Source organism: Balaenoptera ricei, chromosome 1 (genome assembly GCF_028023285.1).
Source record: "Balaenoptera ricei isolate mBalRic1 chromosome 1, mBalRic1.hap2, whole genome shotgun sequence".
Lineage (NCBI taxonomy): Eukaryota > Metazoa > Chordata > Mammalia > Artiodactyla > Balaenopteridae > Balaenoptera > Balaenoptera ricei.
This window is the reverse complement of record NC_082639.1, coordinates 104,511,162-104,533,154: the sequence shown is the minus strand read 5'-3', so window position 1 is coordinate 104,533,154 and position 21,993 is coordinate 104,511,162. Positions and strand designations below refer to the sequence as shown.

The 21,993-nt window shown below is 41.1% G+C and overlaps 1 protein-coding gene across 1 annotated transcript in view; it reads left to right on the top strand.

Annotated features, from left to right (window-relative positions):
• The window catches only part of SPAG17 (sperm associated antigen 17), a 220,660-nt gene that overhangs the window by 25,213 nt on the left and 173,454 nt on the right, over positions 1-21,993 (top strand). Inside the window, exons 2-3 of the mRNA XM_059928865.1 lie at positions 757-897; positions 1,504-1,587. Coding sequence (XP_059784848.1) covers positions 757-897; positions 1,504-1,587 — 225 coding nt within the window. The remainder of the gene's footprint in view (positions 1-756; positions 898-1,503; positions 1,588-21,993) is intronic.

The window sequence follows — 21,993 nt, the reverse complement described above, 5'->3', positions numbered from 1 at the left end:
GAATTGCCTCTTCCCAACGTAAATTATAATAGAGGGAAAGGGATTACTGAATAAGAATATTGTTTTTTAGAAACTTATTTCTTTACACTATTTGACAAAGAATTTCATGTCCAAGTTTAATATTGCAGCCTATTTCTTGACAGTGGAAAGAACCCATGTGTGAATTAGCAATGAGAATTTTGTGTTACATTAGGAGGAAAAGATGTGTTCTAGTTCTGTGCTTTACGAAAACTCTGGGATTGAATTTTACCTCCTATAAAAAAGCCCATTTTGCAACTCGTTCAATATCACCCAACAATCAACAAATATTTATCAAGCCTCTACTATGTTCCTAGCAGTATTGAGAGTCTTAAGATGTATCAGGAAACAAAACAAAGATTTCTGCCTTGGAGATTGTATCTTCATGTACATTTGTAACATATGAATGAACTATTACTTTCCAACACCAAATTATTCTTGCACAGCATTCTAATGAAAGCCTGTCTTTTTTTTTTTTTTTTTTTTTTAATTGTCCTCCTTAAAATAAAAGGCCTCGTTTCTCAAGAAAATTGCTTTTTGGGCAAGTTGCATGAAATTTGTCACAATACTGCCGCCTTGCGGCTGCTTGAATCCGAAACCCACATACACTCTAAGGTCCACTCTGTCTTTAAAGGTAAGGTTTATAGGACAATTATCCTGCTCTTCAATGGAAGCCTTTGATACAAAATTACCTAGCCAGGAGTACTTAGAATCTAATGCCTTCTGATTTTGTCACAGAATGACTGGAAGAGCTCCATTGCTTTTGTCGTTGGAAACCGAGTTGAGGACGAACTTCTCATTCGAGCCCTCACCCTCGCTGTCCAAGTTCCTCAGCGCAGGCCCTTCAGTCTGGTTTCCTGGCAAGACATTCTCCAGCAGGTACCTGTCTCTTCCCACCCCTAAGCCCCTTGGAGACTTTCTTCTTAAAATAATAGAATAAAATAATGAAATAAATAAAACTATCATATTCTTGGGCTGTTTGGCAAGTTTTGGTGCATTACTTTGCACAAGCACTTAGCTAGAATAAATTTGAATCATCTAATCTGGAAGGATTATTTTTTTGTCAGTGAATGTTGCCCTTTCAACATTCATTCATTCAACAAAAATGTCTGAGGTCATACGAGGCTCCATGCTAGGTTCTGTGAGGAATTATTTAATAAAAGACTCAATAACAATAAAAGAAAAAAACTATTTAATATTCCAAGGAAGCCCATAACTAGCCAGAAAAATGAAGCCTCCAGAGAATCCTGGCTGTCAGAGGTTAGAGGGAAATGATAACACAGAAAAGTTCTGTCAGATGGCACATCCTCATATAATTACTAACAGCTTACCAAAGTGACTGTAAATATTTGAACTAATTGATGACTATCTCTTCCTTGCTAGGTTCCCCAACCCCTCAAGTCACCGAGGTATTTGAAAGTTACATATATCTAAGGATTCTTTAAGAAAGCCTTTCTTTTTCATTATAGATGAATTTTCTTACAGATCAATGGAACAAGTGCACTTTTTGGAAGTACATCTAAAAAGGCAAAGAAACCTGTAGGCGGTAGTGCACCCTTATATTATGAGGTAGGTGAACGTATTGATTGAAGAGATTTTTGTAATTTTTAGAAAACAAGACTTGAAGTAATAATTTTATAGTCACTTTTTTAAAAATTTAATTCATTCTTTGAAAGCAAATCCCCACTCATTGTTGGAGCTGTTTGTTCCTGAAAGCATAAAGATTTTGGGATCTTTCAAGACGAACTTGTTTGTACTTTATTTCAGTGATAACTAATAAAGTTTTTATGTGTCTCGGTTCTTGGGTGATTTCATAATGGACTCTGTAGTGTTGCCTGAGTACTATCTGAACAAGTTCCATTGGACTTATTTACAATTGCCAATACTGTGGATTTTATAGCATTAACTCTTGCTACACTACTCTCGCTATCATGGCAAACTCATTCTGCACTGATGAAGTCAAATAATGAGCCTTCTAGCTTTTGTTATGATGTCCTGCATGTGCATGCCCCAGTTGAAACATTATGTGGTACCTGGATTTAAAATATTGGAAGTTTTCTTCTGAAGTAGCCATAGAAATCCATGTCCAATTCTCAGGCCTGGGATCAATTAGCCCCCGCCTCCAAAGGACTCTTTCTTCTTCAGAGTTGCTCAGTGAAAATCAGAGATGATAACGGGCCAGTTTTGACGTCTGATGTGGACAGGCATTTTGACTTGGATGTGGGATAGCCCGATGTTACAAATCCAGAGTTCGGTTAGAAAGCCATTCCTCTCCAATATGTGCTGTGACTCCTCGTAGCCTTCACTCAGGGGAGGTCCATTTCACATCTGGCTCCCCTGCATTCTTCCAGTGGAGCATTTGGGCAATAAGCCTCCCACACCCGCTCACATACCCTTTTCTGAATGGTTCCAGAAGAAAAGGGAAGGCAGCAGGAGCACCACAGAGATGGACCTGGGGTGCACCAGACGTGCATTCATGTCAATCACTGTAGCAAAAATGGATCAAAAACATAAAACAAATTTGGGTTTCTGGGCAGCATCAGCCAAGGCCAGAATGCGCATCTGGAGAAGAAGGGCACATATCCAACCTCAGTCCCTGCACACTTAGGACCCGTTTTGGTCCCTCTTCCCAAGAGAAGTGAAAAGCTACAAGCAGTGCCTACTGAGAGCCCCAAGGCGGTTAGGAGTGTGGCCATGAAAGAGACCCACAAGCCAAACTCTTTGGGGACCTCTGGACTTGCCAGGCATGCAGACAGCTGGCTCTTGACTCTATTTCTGCTTCAAATCTTGCATGGTCTGTAGCAACTAGGACAGTGGCCATAGGTGAATTCCTCAGGAGCCTGTTTAGGAAGTCTTATATTTTCCTTCTCAAAGGAAACTCTGCGATGGGGGAAGAAAAGAGAATCCAACAAAATTACTTATGTTACATGGGAAATTCATAGAGTTCTGTTTCCTTTTAGATCTCCATTTTGGAGGAAGGAGAACTCAAAATAGATATTATAAAGGCCGCGCACTTACATTGACTTCTATTTGTAGGATACTCTCATTGGCCTTAGATCAGAGCCTCGTCGTTCTTACTTTAAACACAGTTCTAACCAATTTGGCTTTCTGGTTTCCCAGCCTGCGGTCGATTAGGAGCAGAGAATTCGAGTGAAACTTCATTCTAGCGCAGTTGATCCATGAGTAGTAAAAGAGTGTCAGAACCGCATTACATATTTCCAATAACGACTTGAAATGTCTGGGCTAGCAAAGACCACATTCCACAATGATTTGCTCAAGCTTTCATTTGGATGGCTTGGTCCTGTGTACACACAGCCTCGTTTTGAAATTGTGTAATTTCCCCTGAAACTTTAGAATTTCATCTAGCCATGGTATTGTATATATGAGAGAATATTTATTTATAAACCACAGTTCTTTGAAAACCTGCTTAGATTTGTGCTAATGTGATTCCACAGAGACATAGCTACCCATGTGTTCCTTCACCCTCTTTTTTTGGAAACAAGTTTTGCTCTAGCAGGAACTACTCCAAGGACCTATGTGGGAATGGGAAGAGAAGTTTCCCCTTTGCCTATAGTCTCAGGAATATTAGCTATCACTTTATTTTTCTTATAGTAATAGTAGTAGTGTAGTAGTAGGTATAGTAGTAGCATTTAATGAGGATGAATATGATTATGATCCCATACACTGGCATTACTTATAAGCATAATTTTCACCATGCAATCCTATTTGAAGAAGTGTACACATATGAGAATGGATATACAGATGTTGCCTGAATTATTAGTGACCAGTTTTACCAGATACCAAACAATCAACCAGTACATTCTTGTTCAAGCACTAGGTGTCAAACACTATCTAGACAATGGAGGGAGGGGAATATGAATATTATAAAGACTTTAACCTCAAGAAGCTTAAGGACTAGTTAGGAAAAAAAAGAAAAAGAGATATATATATGCCTGACACATAGTAGGTGTTCAATAAATGTTTGTTAAATTGAGTAACAATGCAGAAAATAGTCAGGGAAGTCTATGAGGGAGAGATGGAGTGTTCTGGACATTTAAAGGAAGGTGAGGTTACTGTTAGCCTGGGTGGGTTGGAGAAGGGTGAGATCTAGAGGAGCTTTGCGGAGAAGGTGGCATTGGAAAAGAAGGGAAGCTGACAAGTTTGATCTTTTAAACATGTTATCCCAATTGACCCATATCACAGTTCTAAAAGGAAATGTATATATCCCCACCTTACATAGGGGAAGATGGAGGCATAGAGAAGGTAGGAAGCTTGCTAATTAGAAAACTGAAGAACTTGGATTTAACCGTAGTTAAATACATAGCCTCAGATTTTTCCACTTTACCACAAACCCAGTACTCTTTCACTGGGCTCAAAGCTGTTCCCCCTTTGGATGGATAGGTCTTGACTTTCAAATGTGGGAGAAGGCACATCCTCTGAGAAGGGAACAGCTCAAGCAAAGGCATAGGAGTGGGAGAGAAGACTGAACGCATATGTACGAAATTTGTAGTTACATGGTACAATATATACGAAATAGGAAAGGTAAACCATGTACATATCTTAATTACGACTTTACGATCCTAAAGGTGGAAATCTATGAGAAAACATTTCAAACACTGGAAAAAAATCCATACTTTAAGATTCATGGCTGCACTTTCATTAATTAACTAAATATGCACAACTATTTTTGTATGTGCTTTATGGTCCACATAGATAATCTGACCTGTTCATTTGCAGGTATACTCAGTCCTGACCAAAACCAAAAAGGAAAATATTAATGGTCATTCAAAGCCAACTGAACTGTTACCTATGATAGAGGTCTAAGTATATCATACATGCAAAGATTATCCCTCTTATGGTTAAATCTGATACATGGTATGTGAGCACTATGAGAGATGTAAAATTTTCAGACTTTGACATTGTAGTTTTGATAAATTAGAAAGAAAAAACTACCAGCTGGGCAAGGGGGTTGTTTATCCAACTTATCTGAAATCAGAGTCTACAATCTTAAAAGTTATATATTCCACTGCGTAGTTCTCATTCCATAAGGGTGATCGTCATGCCTCCCTATCGGGAAATGGGCCTCTATCCGCACATAGGCTGTGGTTTATGTGCCTGTCTGTGACTTATTCAGAAAAGACAAATTGGGTCACTATACAAACAAAACCCAATAGTCTGCTGAAACAAAAATCATCTTTAAAGAAGAAAGTTTTTTATGTCCTCTTTTATGTCTCACTTACTTCAAAGAATAGTCAATTCTATCCAATAAAGAACTTGGACAATCCTAAAGATTATGTGATACATTGCAATTTTACAAATACAAATAATTATTAATTTTCCTCTTTGCTCCTCTCAGTAAAAAATAAAACTTTTTATTTAAATATTAAAATGGGCTTTTCCATTGGGAGATAATTCTGGGAGATCATTAAATGTGGAAAGACTTTTATGGTATTAGATATGAGAGTAATAAACCAAATGCAGTTAAAACAGATATAAGATGCAAATTTTATATCTTCTGATCAAATTAGTTTCACCACATTTTTAAAACACTTTGCTAGTACTTTGGATTAGAATTCCCAGATATAATAGTTCCATTTTTGGTTCGTATTCCTGGGTTTGTAGACATATTTCTCAGCTCTTTCCCCAAAATGTGTTTATAATAACTCACAAGTAAGAACACAGACTTAATTATTATCTAGTTGCCTCCCGTTTCCAGATTCCTAATATGAAACATTTCTTAAACAGTGCCTCAAATTAATAATCTATTCAGTAGAATTGTAAACCCTTATTTTTGGGGGTGGCCCTTGTCAAAATGAAGAATGGAAAGCTCATGCTTCAGAGATAGGAACGAATAATAAGTGAACACATTTAAGAGGTTTGAAGTTATTAAAATGGCAGATCTACTGGGAACAGAAAGAGCAGTATGTCATGGAAGGAACGAAGGGAAAGCGAGACAGGAAGCATTCTCTGGCCTTTTCAGTCCTGCGTTTTAAAACAAAACAAAAAAAGTCAGGAAGAATTGGAAGGTAGCCAACCTAATGCCGTTATTTCATAGAGCTTAGGGACACACCAGGAAATTACAGACCAGTTAGTTTAACTTCACTTGTAGGGAAAGTATTAAAAACTGCTGCAGGAGATCAAGTAAAAGGATGCTTAGAAAAGCACAGCTTGATTAAGACAAGCCTGGCCAACGTGGTTTTCGGAAAGGGAAGGTCATGTCTTAGGAACTTGTTGAAATTCTTTGAAGCTATTATGGCCAGTACAGTCTTCAAAGAACGCAGCGAGGCCCAGGGTCTGAGTATCTTTTCTGTTCCACATCAGTCCTTCAGGGATGCTTGCAGAACATGGCCCACATCAGGGCCTTGGCGCTCCAGGTTTAGAAACCACTATCAAAATAGAAGAAAATAACCTCTGATGGAACATTTTTAAAGCTGGAACCAATTAATACAACCTGATATTTATAAATGTAAAATAATGACTTGGAACAAAATTTAGGAATATTGAGCTGTAACAAAGAAGTACTACGTTGGGACTATAAAAACAATCTGGGAGTTGTTGTGTCAAAAGCTGGGCTTTGGAGGCATTTCTCACCCAAAGAAGGAAAAACGAGGAGAAATCACAGTGCTAGAAATGTTTATAAAGGGTTATGAAGAGTTGCAAGCGAATGAATTTTGTCGAAATGGGAAAAAGAGCAGTCAGATGGGTTATCAACCCTGAGCCTCCTCTTTCTGGAGGAGGCCTGAGCAGCCCAGCAGAGAAAGTAAGGCCAAGCTAGTCACTGAGGAGGAGAAGGTCAGGGCTCCTGGGGTGCAGTATGTTTGCTTCTCATGTCAGAAACCTGGAGTTCTGTTTTCAGAGAAAAGCACAACTCAAGCAAAGGCATTCAGAGACATCTAAATCGTGCCCCCAGCTCTTTTCCACCCTGAGGCACAGGCGGCTGGCCAAGCCCACGTGGCAAATAGTCAACAGTCCAGGGGGAGGCCAGTAGTCACTGGGGAAGAATGGTACCTGAAGCTGAGGACCCCGGGATTCATCAGCACGAAATGCACACCGTGCAAGGATTGGGGTGCTGGCTAGGACCTTTGACCAGTGGGAGAACTGCTGGGCAAGGCAGGAATCTAGTCAAGAATTCCAGGACACACAGATATCAGTGGAGGAGCAGCCACAAGAATAAAGCAAGGTTCAGCTAGTGAAGAGTGGCCATCGCTGTCTTAACTGGGTCGGGTTCGGAGCCTCTCCAACATGTTACACTACACTACCACCATGATTGGAAGGATACTGGAGAGAGAATCATGAAGACGATCTCATCCTATTCCTGTATCGAAGACTGTGACTAACCCCCCTTTATATATGGTAATAATAGTTACCATTCATTGAACACTTAGTTTATTCCAAGTTTTGTGTGCTGGGTGCCTCGTATATATTAGCTAACCTAATCTTCTCAACAACTTGCCAGGAGATAATTAACTAATGATGAAAGTGAAGCTCAGGAAGTTTAAGTAACTGGTTGATTTGGAAGCCTTTGTTCCTTCTCCTTGTCTTTACACAAAAATTTAGAATAGTTTAGATTCTACAAGTGGTGGTTGTGGTTTCACATTTCTTGAATACAAGCTACTGTTAGTAATTAGAATTAAGCTGGAAATCTCTCAGTAGTTCTGTGATATGGTTATTACTTTTCCTACTACTCAGGCGAAAATAGTGAAGGTATATCAGCAGATAATGAAGGTGTCAAACAATTTTAGTTATTTTTGAGCCATGTTCATGAGTGACTTCTGCTCAAATGTTTGGATCAACAGGAATTTTTAATTCTTAGAGTTAAGATTTATATGGTTAAGGTGACCGAGTCTTTCAGAGTGCCTTCTGCTAGTTTGATGAGACCTAGACCCAGGAGTTAGATGCACTGATCCAAACCAGACTACCTGGGCTATATGCTGATTCTACTACTTACTAGCTATGTAATCTTGGACAAGTTACATAACTCTGCTGTACTTCAGTTCTTTGTAAACTCAGCATTGATAATACTATCTACTTCATAAAGCTGTAATGATGATTAAATGAAACAGTAAATATAAAATACTTAGCATAGTTCTTGACCTAGAGTAAGTGTCCAATAAGGTTTAGCTATTATAATTAATGTTATTTTTTAAAATTTCTATTCTCAGTCTCAGTGATTGTTACAGTTTTGTATTTTAAAAAGCAGGAAAGAAAAGAAACATCTATGAGCAGGGTTTTTTATTTTTAATTTTTTATTGTGGTAAAAAAATACATAAAATGTACAGTCTTAACTATTTCTAAGTATACTGTTCCATAGTGTTAAATATATTCACATTGTTGTGCAGCAAACCTTCCCAACTTTTTTTAATCTTACAAAACTAAAACTCTGTATTCGGTAAACAGCTCCTCATTCCCTGCCCCTAGCCCTGACAATCATTCTACCTTCTGTTTCTAACAATTAAACAACTCTAGGTACCTCATATAGGTGGAATCGTACAGTATTTGTCCTCTAGTGACTAGCTTATTTCACTAAGCATAATGTCTTCAAGGTTTATCCACATTGTAGCATATGTCAGAATTTCCTTCTTTTTCAAGGCTGAGTAATATTCCATTGTATGTGTCTATGACATTTTGTTTATCTATTCAGTCATCGATGCACAGATACACGGCTTTGGCTAAATGATCAAGTGACAATAACTAAGGTTTAAGAAATGCTTCACTTTCATGCATTGCACAAATATTTGAATGTTTATCATGTACCAAATCTATGGTTGAGTTTATCTTAGTGTATAAAACAGATATAATTTCCTGCCCTCACAGAGCTTATATTTGAATGGGGAAGGCAGACAGACATTAAGCAAAAATCAGAGACGCAAACAAATATATACACAGTTAAAATTGTGACGATTGCTTTAAATCAGAAGGAATTACATGGGAAAATAGTTTAAACTGAGTGTTTGGAGATAAACTGAAAGATGAAAAAAAGGCCAAGTGAGAAGAGTGGGGAAAATATTCAGGCAGAGGGAACAGCACATGCAAAGAGTCTGAGGCGGGAGGGAAAGATGTCAACCTCTCAGAGGAATGAAAAAGGCCAGTGTGACTAGAATTTAATTAGAGAGAGAGTGTGAGACAGAGGACAGAGGCCAGATCTGCAGGAACTAGTATGTCCTTGTTAAGAAAGAGTTTGCATTTTTACTTCCTAGGAAATAGGAAGCCATCAAGGCTTTTAAAGGGGAAAGTGACACAATCTGAGTTCTTTTTCAGAATATTTTCCTACTTCAGAGTGAAATATAAATTGGGATGGGGTCATGAGATAAACATGGAAGTGAGGAGACCGGTTAGGAGGTCATTGGGGTACCCAGGTGGAGATGGAGAGAGCAGGCAGATTCAAAGTATATTGAGGAAGAATCAGCATAATGATGCCACTGTCAGATGTGAGGGGTGAGGGAGAAGAAGTGAGTTTCAGGACTGATTCCAAAGTTCTGACTTGAGAAACTGAGTAAAAATATCTTCCAATAGAAAAAACTGAAGAAGATTAAATTTGGGGGAAATGTGGAAGTACAGTTTGGCCTGGGTTAAATTTGATATGTCTGAGAGATATTCTAAGAGGAGAGATGTCAAAAAAGGAAGTCAGATTTTTTTTTTTTAATTGTATTTATTTATTTATTTATTTTTGGCTGTGTTGGGTCTTCGTTTCTGTGCGAGGGCTTTTTCTCTAGTTGCGGCAAGTGGGGGCCACTCTTCATCGCGGTGCGCGGGCCTCTCTTGTCGCAGAGCACAGGCTCCAAACGCACAGGCTCAGTAATTGTGGCTCACGGGCCTAGTTGCTCCGCGGCGTGTGGGATCTTCCCAGACCAGGGCTCGAACCCGTGTCCCCCTCGTTGGCAGGCAGATTCTCAACCACTGCACCACCAGGGAAGCCCGGAAGTCAGATTTTTTAGTCTTTTTCATTTTTTGTATCTTTACGTGCCTGGTGTGGTGCTGGTACATAATAAGTATTGAAGAGGTGTTTGCTGTCTGAAAAAAACTAATTTATTAATGAAGGACTAGTGAGAGTTACTGGTAAAGACCACAAGCAGGACACATTGGACCATTTCAACAATGATAGTTCAGTAATATTTCCTGGGTACTAGCAGTTTTGGTCCCTTCTTTTTTCTCTTTCTTTGGTTCCATATCCCATATGGGGGTTTTCTAATTGTGGGTTACAACCCAGTGGTTTATACAGATATTTAGTTGGTGGCAACTGTGTGTGTATGTGTGTGGTTTGTGATGTAAACAGTTTTTGCTGTAAATATAGGTCCGAAAAAGTTTGAAAAACCAATACCTTAGAGTCCTCTAAACCTATTTTGTGTTATCTTCCTTTTGCATCTCCCTGGAGTAAAGGGTATTGTAGACACTCATCCTAGTTCAGTCCTCACTCAGTAGACGTTTACAGAGTTTCTATTACAGGCTGGAGAGCGGGCACAAGATTCAGGTAGACCTGGTCTCTGCCCTCAAGAGCTGGTAGTCCATCATGTTGTAAATAATATGTTTGTTTCCTGCTATGTCATGACATTTTAATACTTTGTAGCAAGTCTGATGTAAAAGTTATAGATTTAATCCTTGGTTATAATTGAGTCTGTTCTTCATTGAGCCCTGTGGCTGACCTCACTTATTGTTCACAACTTTCAGCCAAAAGGGTAATGGTCCCCAGACAGGGTATGTTGGAAAGAGGAGAGAGGGCGGGGCAGAGCCATCACCAAAACAGTCAGAGATGCAACAAAGACATAGATGGCCTTGCTTCCTGAGAGGGAGAGAATGTGTAGCTGGCATTGAAGTATGGTAACAATTTTCATGCTTCTACATATTCTTAGTGTGACCTCTATTTCTGAAATTCTAACTCATTCCTCCACCTTTGGTAGCAAGGAAAGGAAGAAGAAATACCAAACTAAAGGTGAGAGAATTGACTATTAGATAGAAATTCATTTATATTTACTGAAAAGCTACTGTGCATATTAATTCACAGAATATTAATTTGAATAAGTGAATTTCAGATAGATATTTATGTATTGAAGTCCATCCATTTTTCTATTTCACAAACTTGACTGGCCGAAAAACCCCTCAAACCCAATTAAGTAGCCTGATAATGTAAGTTAACTGAGATATGATCTCTATATTGCTTCCAGAATATATTAAAATATATCATTGCAAGTTTAGAGGTTTGAAAAATAGAAAACCAGTCCTACAAAAATTCTTACCCAGAAAAAGTGAAATTGTTCAATAAACCCCTTCCTTTAAAATTGCATCTTTCGGCTTCATACTTATTTGGATTACAGTGCTCATAACCATTTGAAATCTGTGGAGTGCTGATAGTGAGCAAGGCCAACAGGATGCCCTGCAGATTACCCTGTACTACGTCAAACATTCGCAAACGGACAAGTTCATGATTATCCATGTTAGCCTTGATCAAGAATTGATACGAAAAAGATAAACTCACCCGGGGCTCACTCACTCATGGGGAAATATTTAATTAGATTATCCTCTTCATCGGAAGGAACATGTAATTAGTTCAGTTATTCTCAAGTCTTATAATATTATCCTTTATCGCTGGAGCTGCAGAGAAGCAGAGGAGAAGCTAATAACATATAACACAGTCACAGGCCACCACTGCTGAGGCCTACGAATTTATGAGGAGCTAGTCTTGTAGTACATTCTCCAAGATTCATTTTAGGAATATCATTGAGAGGGGGAAAAAAAAAAAAAGGTAGATCCTATCTGGATTTAATGCAAGGGGCTAATATATTACTTTTTGTAACTAATAAAATTTCAAGGACTGACAGCAAATTTCTGATTTGCTTTTCCCCTAGTAAAATGTCTGCTTTGAATTATGCAGAAAGAATTCTTCTTCCTGCCAACTTGTTTCAATTCCATGTGCAAAACCATCCACAGAACATTGTCAGGGGTTTCTTATAGAGGTTCATTTCAGGATTCCTCAGTCATTGGAGGAACACACACACACACACACACACACACAAACACACACACACACATACATACTCTTTCTCCTCTTTTTGGAGCAAGCAAAGGAAAATGTATTGGATTGGTCAAGTCTACGTATGGTGCTTTCCCTTTCCGAAAGCAGAGACGAAGATTAGTCATCAGATGGGAGAAAGAGGTTTTAGTGTCCTGTTTTATGTATGCAGGCCCACCCTGTGTGTAGGTGGAGAGGGCAGTTGCCGTGAGATATGATTTAAGAGGTGCTGGAAGTTCTGCCTGTCCAAAAATAGCCCCCGCAAGGCCTGGGTTCAGGCGCAGGGTCAGTAAAACCCTGGTTCAGATGAAATGAAACGGCATTTTCAGAATGCTAACCCATTATACCGTTATCCTATCAGCATGCGTTTATTTATCAGAAATAAAAGCTGGACCTTGGAGGGAATGTTCATTTGGACAGGGAGAGTAGGGGAAGGAGTTAGCAAGATCCAAGGCGTGGGGTAACAATGTGTGAGTCCCCAGAAGCAATTTCTGCATCACCATTGAGTGAGTTTCTTGAAACTAAACCTCTTCCACATTCATTCACTCAGTCAGTCTTTTTTGAATCAGTATTCTATGGAATGTGACATTTTCTCAAACAGGCAATGCTTTTTGCTGGGACTTTATTAACAAGAATAATAACAACAACTCACATTTGGAAGATGCCTTTTAGAGTATAAAATACTTTTCACACACAATGTAGATTTGATCCAACAACCTTGTGAAGCTGACTTACATCTTATTATTCTCATGTAGCAAACGAGCAAAGAGTCTCGAAGAGGTTAAGTGACTTGCCTTGTGCCCGCAGCTGATAATGTCAGAGCCCCATGTTGGAACGCAGGCTCCAAATTCAGACTTCACCCTGTTACTTCAAGCTCTTTGAGACACAGTCCCTACAGTCAAGGAGCTGACAGTTAAGTTTAACCTGCTTAGTAATTCACCTAAACAAAGGAGCAAACTCTCTGGGAGTTTTCTCTAGTGCTGTTACCGAGGAAGTGTTTCCCCTGGTCTTAAAGTTTCTAAAAGAACTGTGCCAAACACAGGCTTCTGCAGGCACACATTTGGCCTCAGACTTTGGATTAGACTTTATCAGTCATTCACATCATTCCCAGGGCTAAAGACATTCCCCACTTAGAACACCTGACCCCTCTGCACAAAGTTGTAAAATAAATAAACCAAATTAGATAGGGAAAATACAAATACGAATTGGCAGATATTAACTTAGGATTTTCTCTAGAGCCCTTGAGACCTGGGGTTTTTTTGAGGAGATAAAAGGTTGGGGTAGAACTTGATCAAGAATGATGAAGTGACTGTAAATCTAACATTTCTGTATCAAATCACGTCTACCTTGCACCATAAGCAAACACCCACACATCTCCATCCCTTTAGGTGATGAAGCTACAGTTTTGTAGCGGCTCTAGCTCATCCCTTTTTAGCCATTTTGCACTTCATTCACTTTATACTCCTTCCTCAGTAAGTGCAAAGTGCACCGAGTTAAATAGAATTATGTAAAATTTAGACTTATGTGCTCCCATTTAGCAGCCAAATAACCCTGTTCAAATGCCATCTCTTTTGTGAAATCTTCTTGGATTCCCGCAGGCAAAGTTCATCTTGCTGTGTTATATTGTGGTTATTTGTTTGTATCTGTCTCCCCCTACTTTGTAGTGAACGGCATGAGCATTAGAGGACATGTGTTATTCATCACTAAAACCCCAGCGCTCTAGGCTAGCAATCCCAAGTTATTTTGATCACATATCCCATCAGTTCAAAAAAAAAAATTAAGCGTTTGTTCTGTGTACATTGTGCGTGTGTATATGAACATATTACAAATATCATGGAACATCCTCAAAATTAAGAATTAAAAAGGACAAAATAAAGGCAAATGCAATCAGGGGTTCTAATATTTTCCCCCCTCTTCGTGGATAGTCTTGCTCATGCCCAGGGGTGCATTTGGAGACCGAATCCACTGATTTTTGCACTTTGGCTGGACGCAATAAATGTTTGTGCAATGGGTCTGTGGAATGAGTCTCTGGCACATCAGGCACTTCCCCTGACACCAGTCACTTTCTCAATTAGTGAGCTAGTGCCAAGTGTTTTCCCAGCCTCTGAGCACACTGGCTTCGCAAGAGGAGGGCTGGCTGGCCGTCACAGGGTACCCTTTTACAAGGGACAACCTGCACGATGTTTGTGAAGGGCTTTGTGATTTGTGTGCTGATTCTTTCATTCAGCATGTAGTGTATTGGTTGTTTACCATGTGCCCATCATAAAGTTAACTCCAGCCTTCAACCTAAAAGACAGATATGGAAATGAGCAGTTTATTACCATATGATAACAACAAAGTTGTTAAGGGTACATTGAATGCACAGAGCAATGCCTAAATCTCTCTAAAGTTTTGAGGGAAAGGTTTTAGGAAAATGGCTAGAAAGCTGAATGGGGAATTTATGAAGTAAGGAAGGAGGAGAGGGAATTCTAGGCAGAGGAATCAGCCCAGGCAAAATCAGGCAGACATAGACAGCACGGCATAACCAAGAAATTCCAAATAGTGGGCATCCCTGAAGGATAGGAGGGAAAGTGGAAGGAGCAGCTAGGAACGAGGCCAGACAAGTGTTTCAAGACTAGGTCATAAAGGGCTTGGTGTGCCCTGCTAAGGAGTGAACACTTTATCCTTTCGGTATGGGATCCATTGAGGAATTCTGAGCTGGAAAGTAATATAAGAGGTGAAGATATTAGAATCAACGTGCAGGAAAAATTCTGCGGGAGGATGGAAGGGTGGCACTATTAAAAACAGTCCATTGCTGTATAGCATTTACATTGTATATTTCATTTATTAGCTGTTTTATTAAAAAAGCAATACAGTACATGATAATTGTAGAAAATTTGGGAAATGTAGAAAGAGCATAGCCCATATAGTAGTAGGCGCTTAAGTATCTGTAGACTATTCCACCATTCAGAGATGAATGCTTCTTTTTAAAAAATAGGAACTATATATACTTTCTATCGTATCCTTTTCATATATTATGACATTAGCCTTTTTCTAAATCCATATACAGTGTCTATATAATAGAAAGCATGTCTCTATTCAATAATTCATTTAACCACTCCCCCTTTTGCTAAATTTAGACTGTTTACCAATAGTGAGGACCCTGATTGTTTCCTTATGAAAAATTTCAAGAAGTGTAATTACTGAGTCAAAGTATATACATCTTTGTAAAGCTCTTGACATACATTGTCAAAATGCATTCGAGATAATTTGTGCCAATTTACATTCCTTCTAACAGTTCCAATTTAACCACACCCTCTTCAACATTGTATTTTTTATCTTAGTCAATTTGATAAGCAAAAATTGTAGGGTTAAACATTTAATCATATATATTTTTAAAATTTTATTTATTTATTTATGGCTGTGTTGGGTCTTCGTTTCTGCGCGAGGGCCCTCTCCAGTTGCGGCAAGTGGGGGCCACTCTTCATCCCGGTGCGCGGGCCTCTCACTATCGCGGCCTCTCTTGTTGCGGAGCACAGGCTCCAGACGCGCGGGCTCAGTAGTTGTGGCTCACGGGCCTAGTTGCTCCGCGGCATGTGGGATCTTCCCAGACCAGGGCTCGAACCCGTGTCCCCTGCATTGGCAGGCAGATTCTCAACCACTGTGCCACCAGGGAAGCCCCATAATCATATTTTTATTGGCTGTGTTTTGTGATTACGGAATTCATGAAAGTGAAATGATTATGTAAGTTTGTTTTCGGATTTCTTGTGATAATGGGAGGGGACCCGCTGTTGTCTAAATTCAGAATGAGGAATATTTGCTTTGATTTCAAAGCAGATTTTAGATGCTGTGAGGGTTACAAAAAGGAAGAAGCCATCAGTGGGGGCCCTACCAAGCTCAAGGTGCCCTGCAGGTAAAGGACACACATGCAAGGCTGCTAATACAGGCGCACCTGCAGGAGGGGACTGGATGGAAATATGAACAAGGGCCGGGGAGCGGGACCAGGGAGAATTGTCTCAGACAGGGGAATCTGGGAAGGGTTGTTGCAGGAAGGCCTTTGGTGTGAGCCCTTCCGACTGCTAAACCTCTTCCTGCCTCTTTGTGTCAGTGGTCCTCAAAGTGGCAAGCTTCAAAATCACCTGCAGAGCTCATTTAAAAATGCCTATGCGATATCCCAGCCCCAGTGATGGGGATCGGGGGTGTCTTCAGGAAAGTCCAGGAACACACCTTCTCAACAAGCATCCCGGCACTCCCAAGCCTCCACTTGGAGAGACGCAGCCACACCTGTGTCCACGTGCTGCTCACGGGGCCGGGAGAGGGGCCATCCTCCCCAAAGGTGAACTCTCCATCTGTGCTCTGGCTCCCCCTCGCCACCACCCAGAACAGGACAATGGCCCCACTTATTCTCCTCCTCCCATTCTCCATTGCCCAGTGTTCATGCATCCATCCATTCTTTCACTTTTGAGCACTTGTGCCAGGCACTGTTCCCAGAGCTGGAGAAACAGAAGTACCATTGAAGGCCCTTGCCTTTAGGATATTTACATTCTCCAATCTGTTGAGTTCTGCCAAAGTAACAGTGATCTGAGAAGGGCCAGAGAATGTTCATGCTTTGCTCATTCCCCTGCTCTTCAAGGCAGATGGTACTGCCTGCCTGCCCACTTCTTTGTCTATAGCCTCTGAGCAAATCAGAATACCTCTGATCAACATACATGCCTCTAGCGCTAGGAGCAAATGACAGTCAAACAAAGCTGGAGGCGGAGGGTACAGAGTGTAAGCCCTGAAATACACATTCAAGGGTTTTGAGGTTTGCCATGCGTTACCAAGACATCTAAGAAAGCCTAGGGTTTTTGCTGCATAAGAACAGTCACTGAAGATAAATGAAATGCCAGGACTCAGAAGGAGACCTCTGTACATCTGATCATGTCTCTTACCTGCTTAAAACTCTGTGTCTCCTTATCACTTTCAAGATAAAATCCAAATTCCTGTAGTATGTTATTTGAGCAGCTGGTGGTCTCACCCCTGCTTACCTCTTCAACGTCAAGTTTCCCCTAATTCTCTCCCCTCCCCGTCCCCTCACCTGCCACTCTTGGCCCCCCACACCCATCGAGTGCTTTCAATCACTCTCAGTTTCCGGAATACACAACTGTTCTATGGGCTAGAAAGACTGGGGAAAGCAAAGCAAGGGATAAAGTCAGACTAATGACACTATCACCTTAGCTCTGACAGTCTCAGAATGGTTCGCCTTGAGAACTTGCTATCTTAGGGTGACCAACTGTCCTGGGTGCCAGGGACTTTCAGTTTTAGCACTGAAAGTACCAAGCCCTGGGAAAACCCTCGGTTAGTCATCCTAGGGTCAATATGTAAATGACCTTTGCCCCAGTTCTTAAACTCAAGGGTATTTAAGAATCTCTAGAATGCTTATTGAAACTTTATGCTCCTAGAACCTCACCTCCAGAGATTGATTTGGTGGTTCTGGGGGTAGATCCCTGGTAATCTGTATCTTTAACTAGGGTCCCAGGGATTATGGGGCAGGTGGTCCACAGGGCACACAGAGGAACACTTATGGGAAACTAGGCAGCATTCGTCTGCGCACAAAGGGCTCTCCCAGTAGCCAGCCAGGAGACATCAGTACCCTGTATGCTTCCTCTATGAGTCCAAGAGATTGGGAGAGGACACGGGAAACTTAAAAAGCAAGCCTCTTTATGGGACAGGTTTGGAATCGATTGAAAGTTAGGAGGCAGCAATAGCCTTGAAGAATACTGTCCATAACCAAGCTAGAGAAACACTACACCTTTTTTATAATTGCAAAGGAGTAGAGTTTTGAGGGGGAAAGAGGAGAGAGTTGACACACTGAATACATTCTTTGCCCAGCAGGACATTAGCAGAAATCCCACTCCAGGCTGTCCTCTGAAATGAGCAGCTTGGTGACTCTATATTTTAGAAAGATAGATATAAAAAATTAAGCAATATAGATGCACATTACTAAGAACAAGGGACGCAGCGGTGCTGATACTATGTGAGTTAAGTACGTTAGTATGAAAGGCCACCAAAGAAACCAGAAAGCAGTGGCTCTCAAACCTCGAGTACATGAGGATCACCTGAGGGCTTGTTAAACCACAGACTGCTGGGCCCACCCCCAGAGCCTCAGATGCAGCAGGTCTGGGCCGAGCCCAAGAATTCGCATAACTAACAAGTTCCCAGGTGATGCTGATGCTGCTGACCTGAAAGACACATAATCACTGGTTTTTAAAAAAAGTCCCTATTAGTTTGAAGGCATGAATCGCACCATATCGGTACCAGCTTGGTCACCTTACTTCTAAATTCACCAGAAAAAAATTAAAACTGGCTTAAACAAAAGGGAGTGTACTGGCTTGTGTAACTAGAAGTCTAGACAGGTTCTGGGGTCAGCTTAGCCCGCAGGCTCCAGCCCCACTTCCTGCATCTGTGAGGAACGACCCTTCCTCCATCTGTGTGGCGGCTCCAGCTTCCTATAGAGTTGGGATGGCTGCAGCCTCTTCCGAAAGCGTCAGGACTGAGGAAATGGGATCCGGCAACCCCAGGAGACCACTCCTCACAGCCCACTGGCCTGAACTAGGTCACAAGCTCATCCGGAACCAATCCTGGACCAGGGAGGTTAGGATTATTTCTAGTGCAAAGGGGTCCACCCCTGGAGCTGCAAGTCCCCAGAGGCACACAAGCCAATTGGGAGAGGGGTGAACGCCTAAAAAGGGTCAGATTCTCCCAGAAAGGAAGGAAGGTGTGGGTGGGGCACCCAGCAACCTCCAGTCTAGGAAGTGGAACGTAGAATCTAACTAAATGGCAAATGACTCACCTAGTGGTCTGGCGTTGGGGTGCAGGAAGTTCGGGGACCAGCCGTACTCGGGTATCTAGGCCAGTCAGTGACTAGCAGGGTATCAGTCACTGGACTCAGACTGAGGCAGGATTTTAGGGGAATGGTCTAGGATCGAAGGAGAAGATGACTAGGAAAGGAAGGTGGATGCCAGCCTGAGTTTCTAAGTTTCTAAGACATGAGTTCAGGCCAGGGGACGAGAGACAGATGAAGTACAGGGGAGGTAACTTTTTACCTTCACCCTTTTAGGCTTCTTCTCGGCAGGGTCCAAGAATTAAATTGACGTTGGACAGATGGACAGGAGAAAAGCATGCAAATTTGCATACATTTTACCTGACACAGGAGCCCTCGTAAGGAAATGAAGCCCCACTCCCAAAGAAATGGCAAGAACTATGGACCTTTATATTGGGTTGAACAGAGAGAGGCAGTGTGGAAAAGTAGGTAAACTATGTGAGGAGGCTAAAGGAAGTTAAGAATTATTTTAGCAAGGTCTTCATGTATAGAATTCTCTGTGTCAACTTCTGGTCCTCACTGACGATGATGTTAATTTCCTTCTGGTACAGGGAGGGCATCTTTCACATGGAAGCTTTTATCTCCTGTTTTCGTGAAGAAAAAGGGAGATTAGAATGCCCTTCTTGCATCTGCCGTTTTTCAAGTGCCTTTAGTTCAGAATAATCCTTATGCCAAAGTGGCACATTCTGCCACCTTTCAGAGCTATTTTAGGATCTGAGGGGTCTCAGATCCCCACTAGGTCTCAGGAAAAAAAAGAAGCACAGCTCTCTAGAGTGGAGGCACCAGGTAAAGACAAAACTAGTAAGAGAGTCAAGAGTATTTAAACATTAAAAAAAAAAAAAAGCTACAAAGCTAAAAAGCTCTACATCCCTCCAGCTAAGATGGGGACTGGGTATAGAAACTGGAGAGGGGCTGGGATACTAGGTGGGAGCCCGGTAGCTCCATTTCAGGGGTGAAAAGGCTTCTGTGAGGCCACCGAATATGGTGATGAGGAGTAGGACCTTGGAACTAGGTGGCCTGAGTTCAGATCCCACAGCTACTGCTTACTTGTGATCACCAGGCCTCAGTTTCTTTATCTATAAAATGGGGTGATGAGTCCCCACCTCGGAGGGAAGGTGAGAGTTAAATGAGGTAGACTATCTAAAGTGCAATCCTTAGATTATTTTAGTGCCACTGTTGGAACAGTCCTTATCTGGCACAGTGTGTGCTATGTAGCTGCTTATGTGTTACTTATTTAGCCTGAGAACCTACTGCTACTTGCAGTCTACTCCTAGACCTTTGTGATGGTAGCTATGAATATTGGAAAACACCCAACTTCAAGTCAAACAAGAAATAACTCCAAAAGCCATTTTAAATTTATTGAATGACATGTGCATCGATTCTATGCGGGGTTGGAGACAGATGAATCAGATCAGGATCAGCTCTTCCAAGCTCCTAGAGATTACAAACCCTGCACACAAATAATTCCAAAACAAGAGAGCCAACTCCCTTAGGGAAGTTTCAAAAAAGTCATAAGGTTGTTCAGTTGTAGCTTTCATGACAAGCTGAAAGAACCAAGAATGACTTCAGAGGGGTGGGGGCATCTTGGGACTGAGGAAAAGAGCTTGATCTAAAATAAAAAAAGGATTACCATGATAATAGGATCATATGCTACTAATATACACCTAAAGCTAATATATATCTGAACTTTCTATATCATCCTTCCCCATATTATCACATTCAGCTTCATGTGCCTTTATTTTGTGGGTATACAAAAACCCAAACGCTACTTAAAAAAGGAAAGGTTTAGGGACTTCCCTGTTGGCGCAGTGGTTAAGAATCCGCCTGCCAGTGCAGGGGACATGGGTTCGATCCCTGGTCCGGGAAGATCCCACATTCCATGGAGCAACTAAGCCTGTGTGCCACAACTACTGAGCCTGCCCGCCACAGGTACTGAAGCCCGCGCATCTAGAGCCCGTGCTCCGCAACAAGAGAAGCCACAGCAATGAGAAGCCCGTGCACCGCAACGAAGAGTAGCCCCCGCTCGCCACAAGTAGAGAAAGCCCGCGCGCAGCAACAAAGGTCCAATGCAGCCAAAAATAAATAAATAAAAAATAAATAAATTTAAATTAAAAGAAAAAGGAGAGCTTTTGCTTTTTCCTTCTTTGGAAGAGTAAGTCCAACAAACGTTTCTAAGATAAGTCAAGTCCTGTGCTTTTTGACATGAGCATACTAGATGTTCAAAATGTACCTCTCCCTTGGGAAATTCATCACATTTCAAATTATACATGTCTGTTAAAGCATAGATCTGTTCTACCTTCTACGTATTTGTTATTGCTGCTTCTGAAACTTCCTTATGGCCCCAAAGAGGTCTTAATCCCTGTCAAATGTTATTATGTTACCGACTTTTATATAGTCTTGAAAGGGGTTGTTTATTTAGTTTCAGTGACTCCTTGTTACTGCCAAATATTATTTCATTTCAGCCCAGATGTAAGGGGTCCAATGACTGGAATTATTTCACAGCCCTGACATTGTCGAGAGATGGATACCAGTTTAATTATGGACAGCTGAAAATGATCCAGGAGTCACCTGCTATGGATATTTATCATCATTATGAACTTCTCACCAAGCTGTTGTCTGAGCCCTTTCATAATGTTCCATTTGCGTTCGACAGACAGGATGACCTACATGGAACCCAGATCTTCTGTCACCTTGAAATTGATGTAGGGACAGCTTCATATTGCTTGATTATTTTCTTTTCCTCTGCTCAAAGTGAGAAAATATGTTTCAGTCTTTCCTGTTCTTTTTCTTTCCTCTTGTCTCTCTCCATTGCCTTCTCTCACTGCTACCCTGCTCCTTCCAGCTGTTTTTCCAATTATGCCTCATTGGAAATTATTCATTACTTAAAGAATGTGAACTGGATAGACTAGACACATAAAGGATCAAGCAATGCAATGACTGCAATGTAGTTAGCACCCAGTAAATGCAGGAGGAATGAAGGAGGGAAGAGAGCGGAGGGAACAGGAAGGGACTCTGAGGAGTTGCAGAACACTCAGATCATTACTCTGTCTCATTTTAGAAGAAATTAAGAATAACAGGGCTTCCCTGGTGGCGCAGTGGTTGAGAATCTGCCTGCCAATGCAGGGGACAT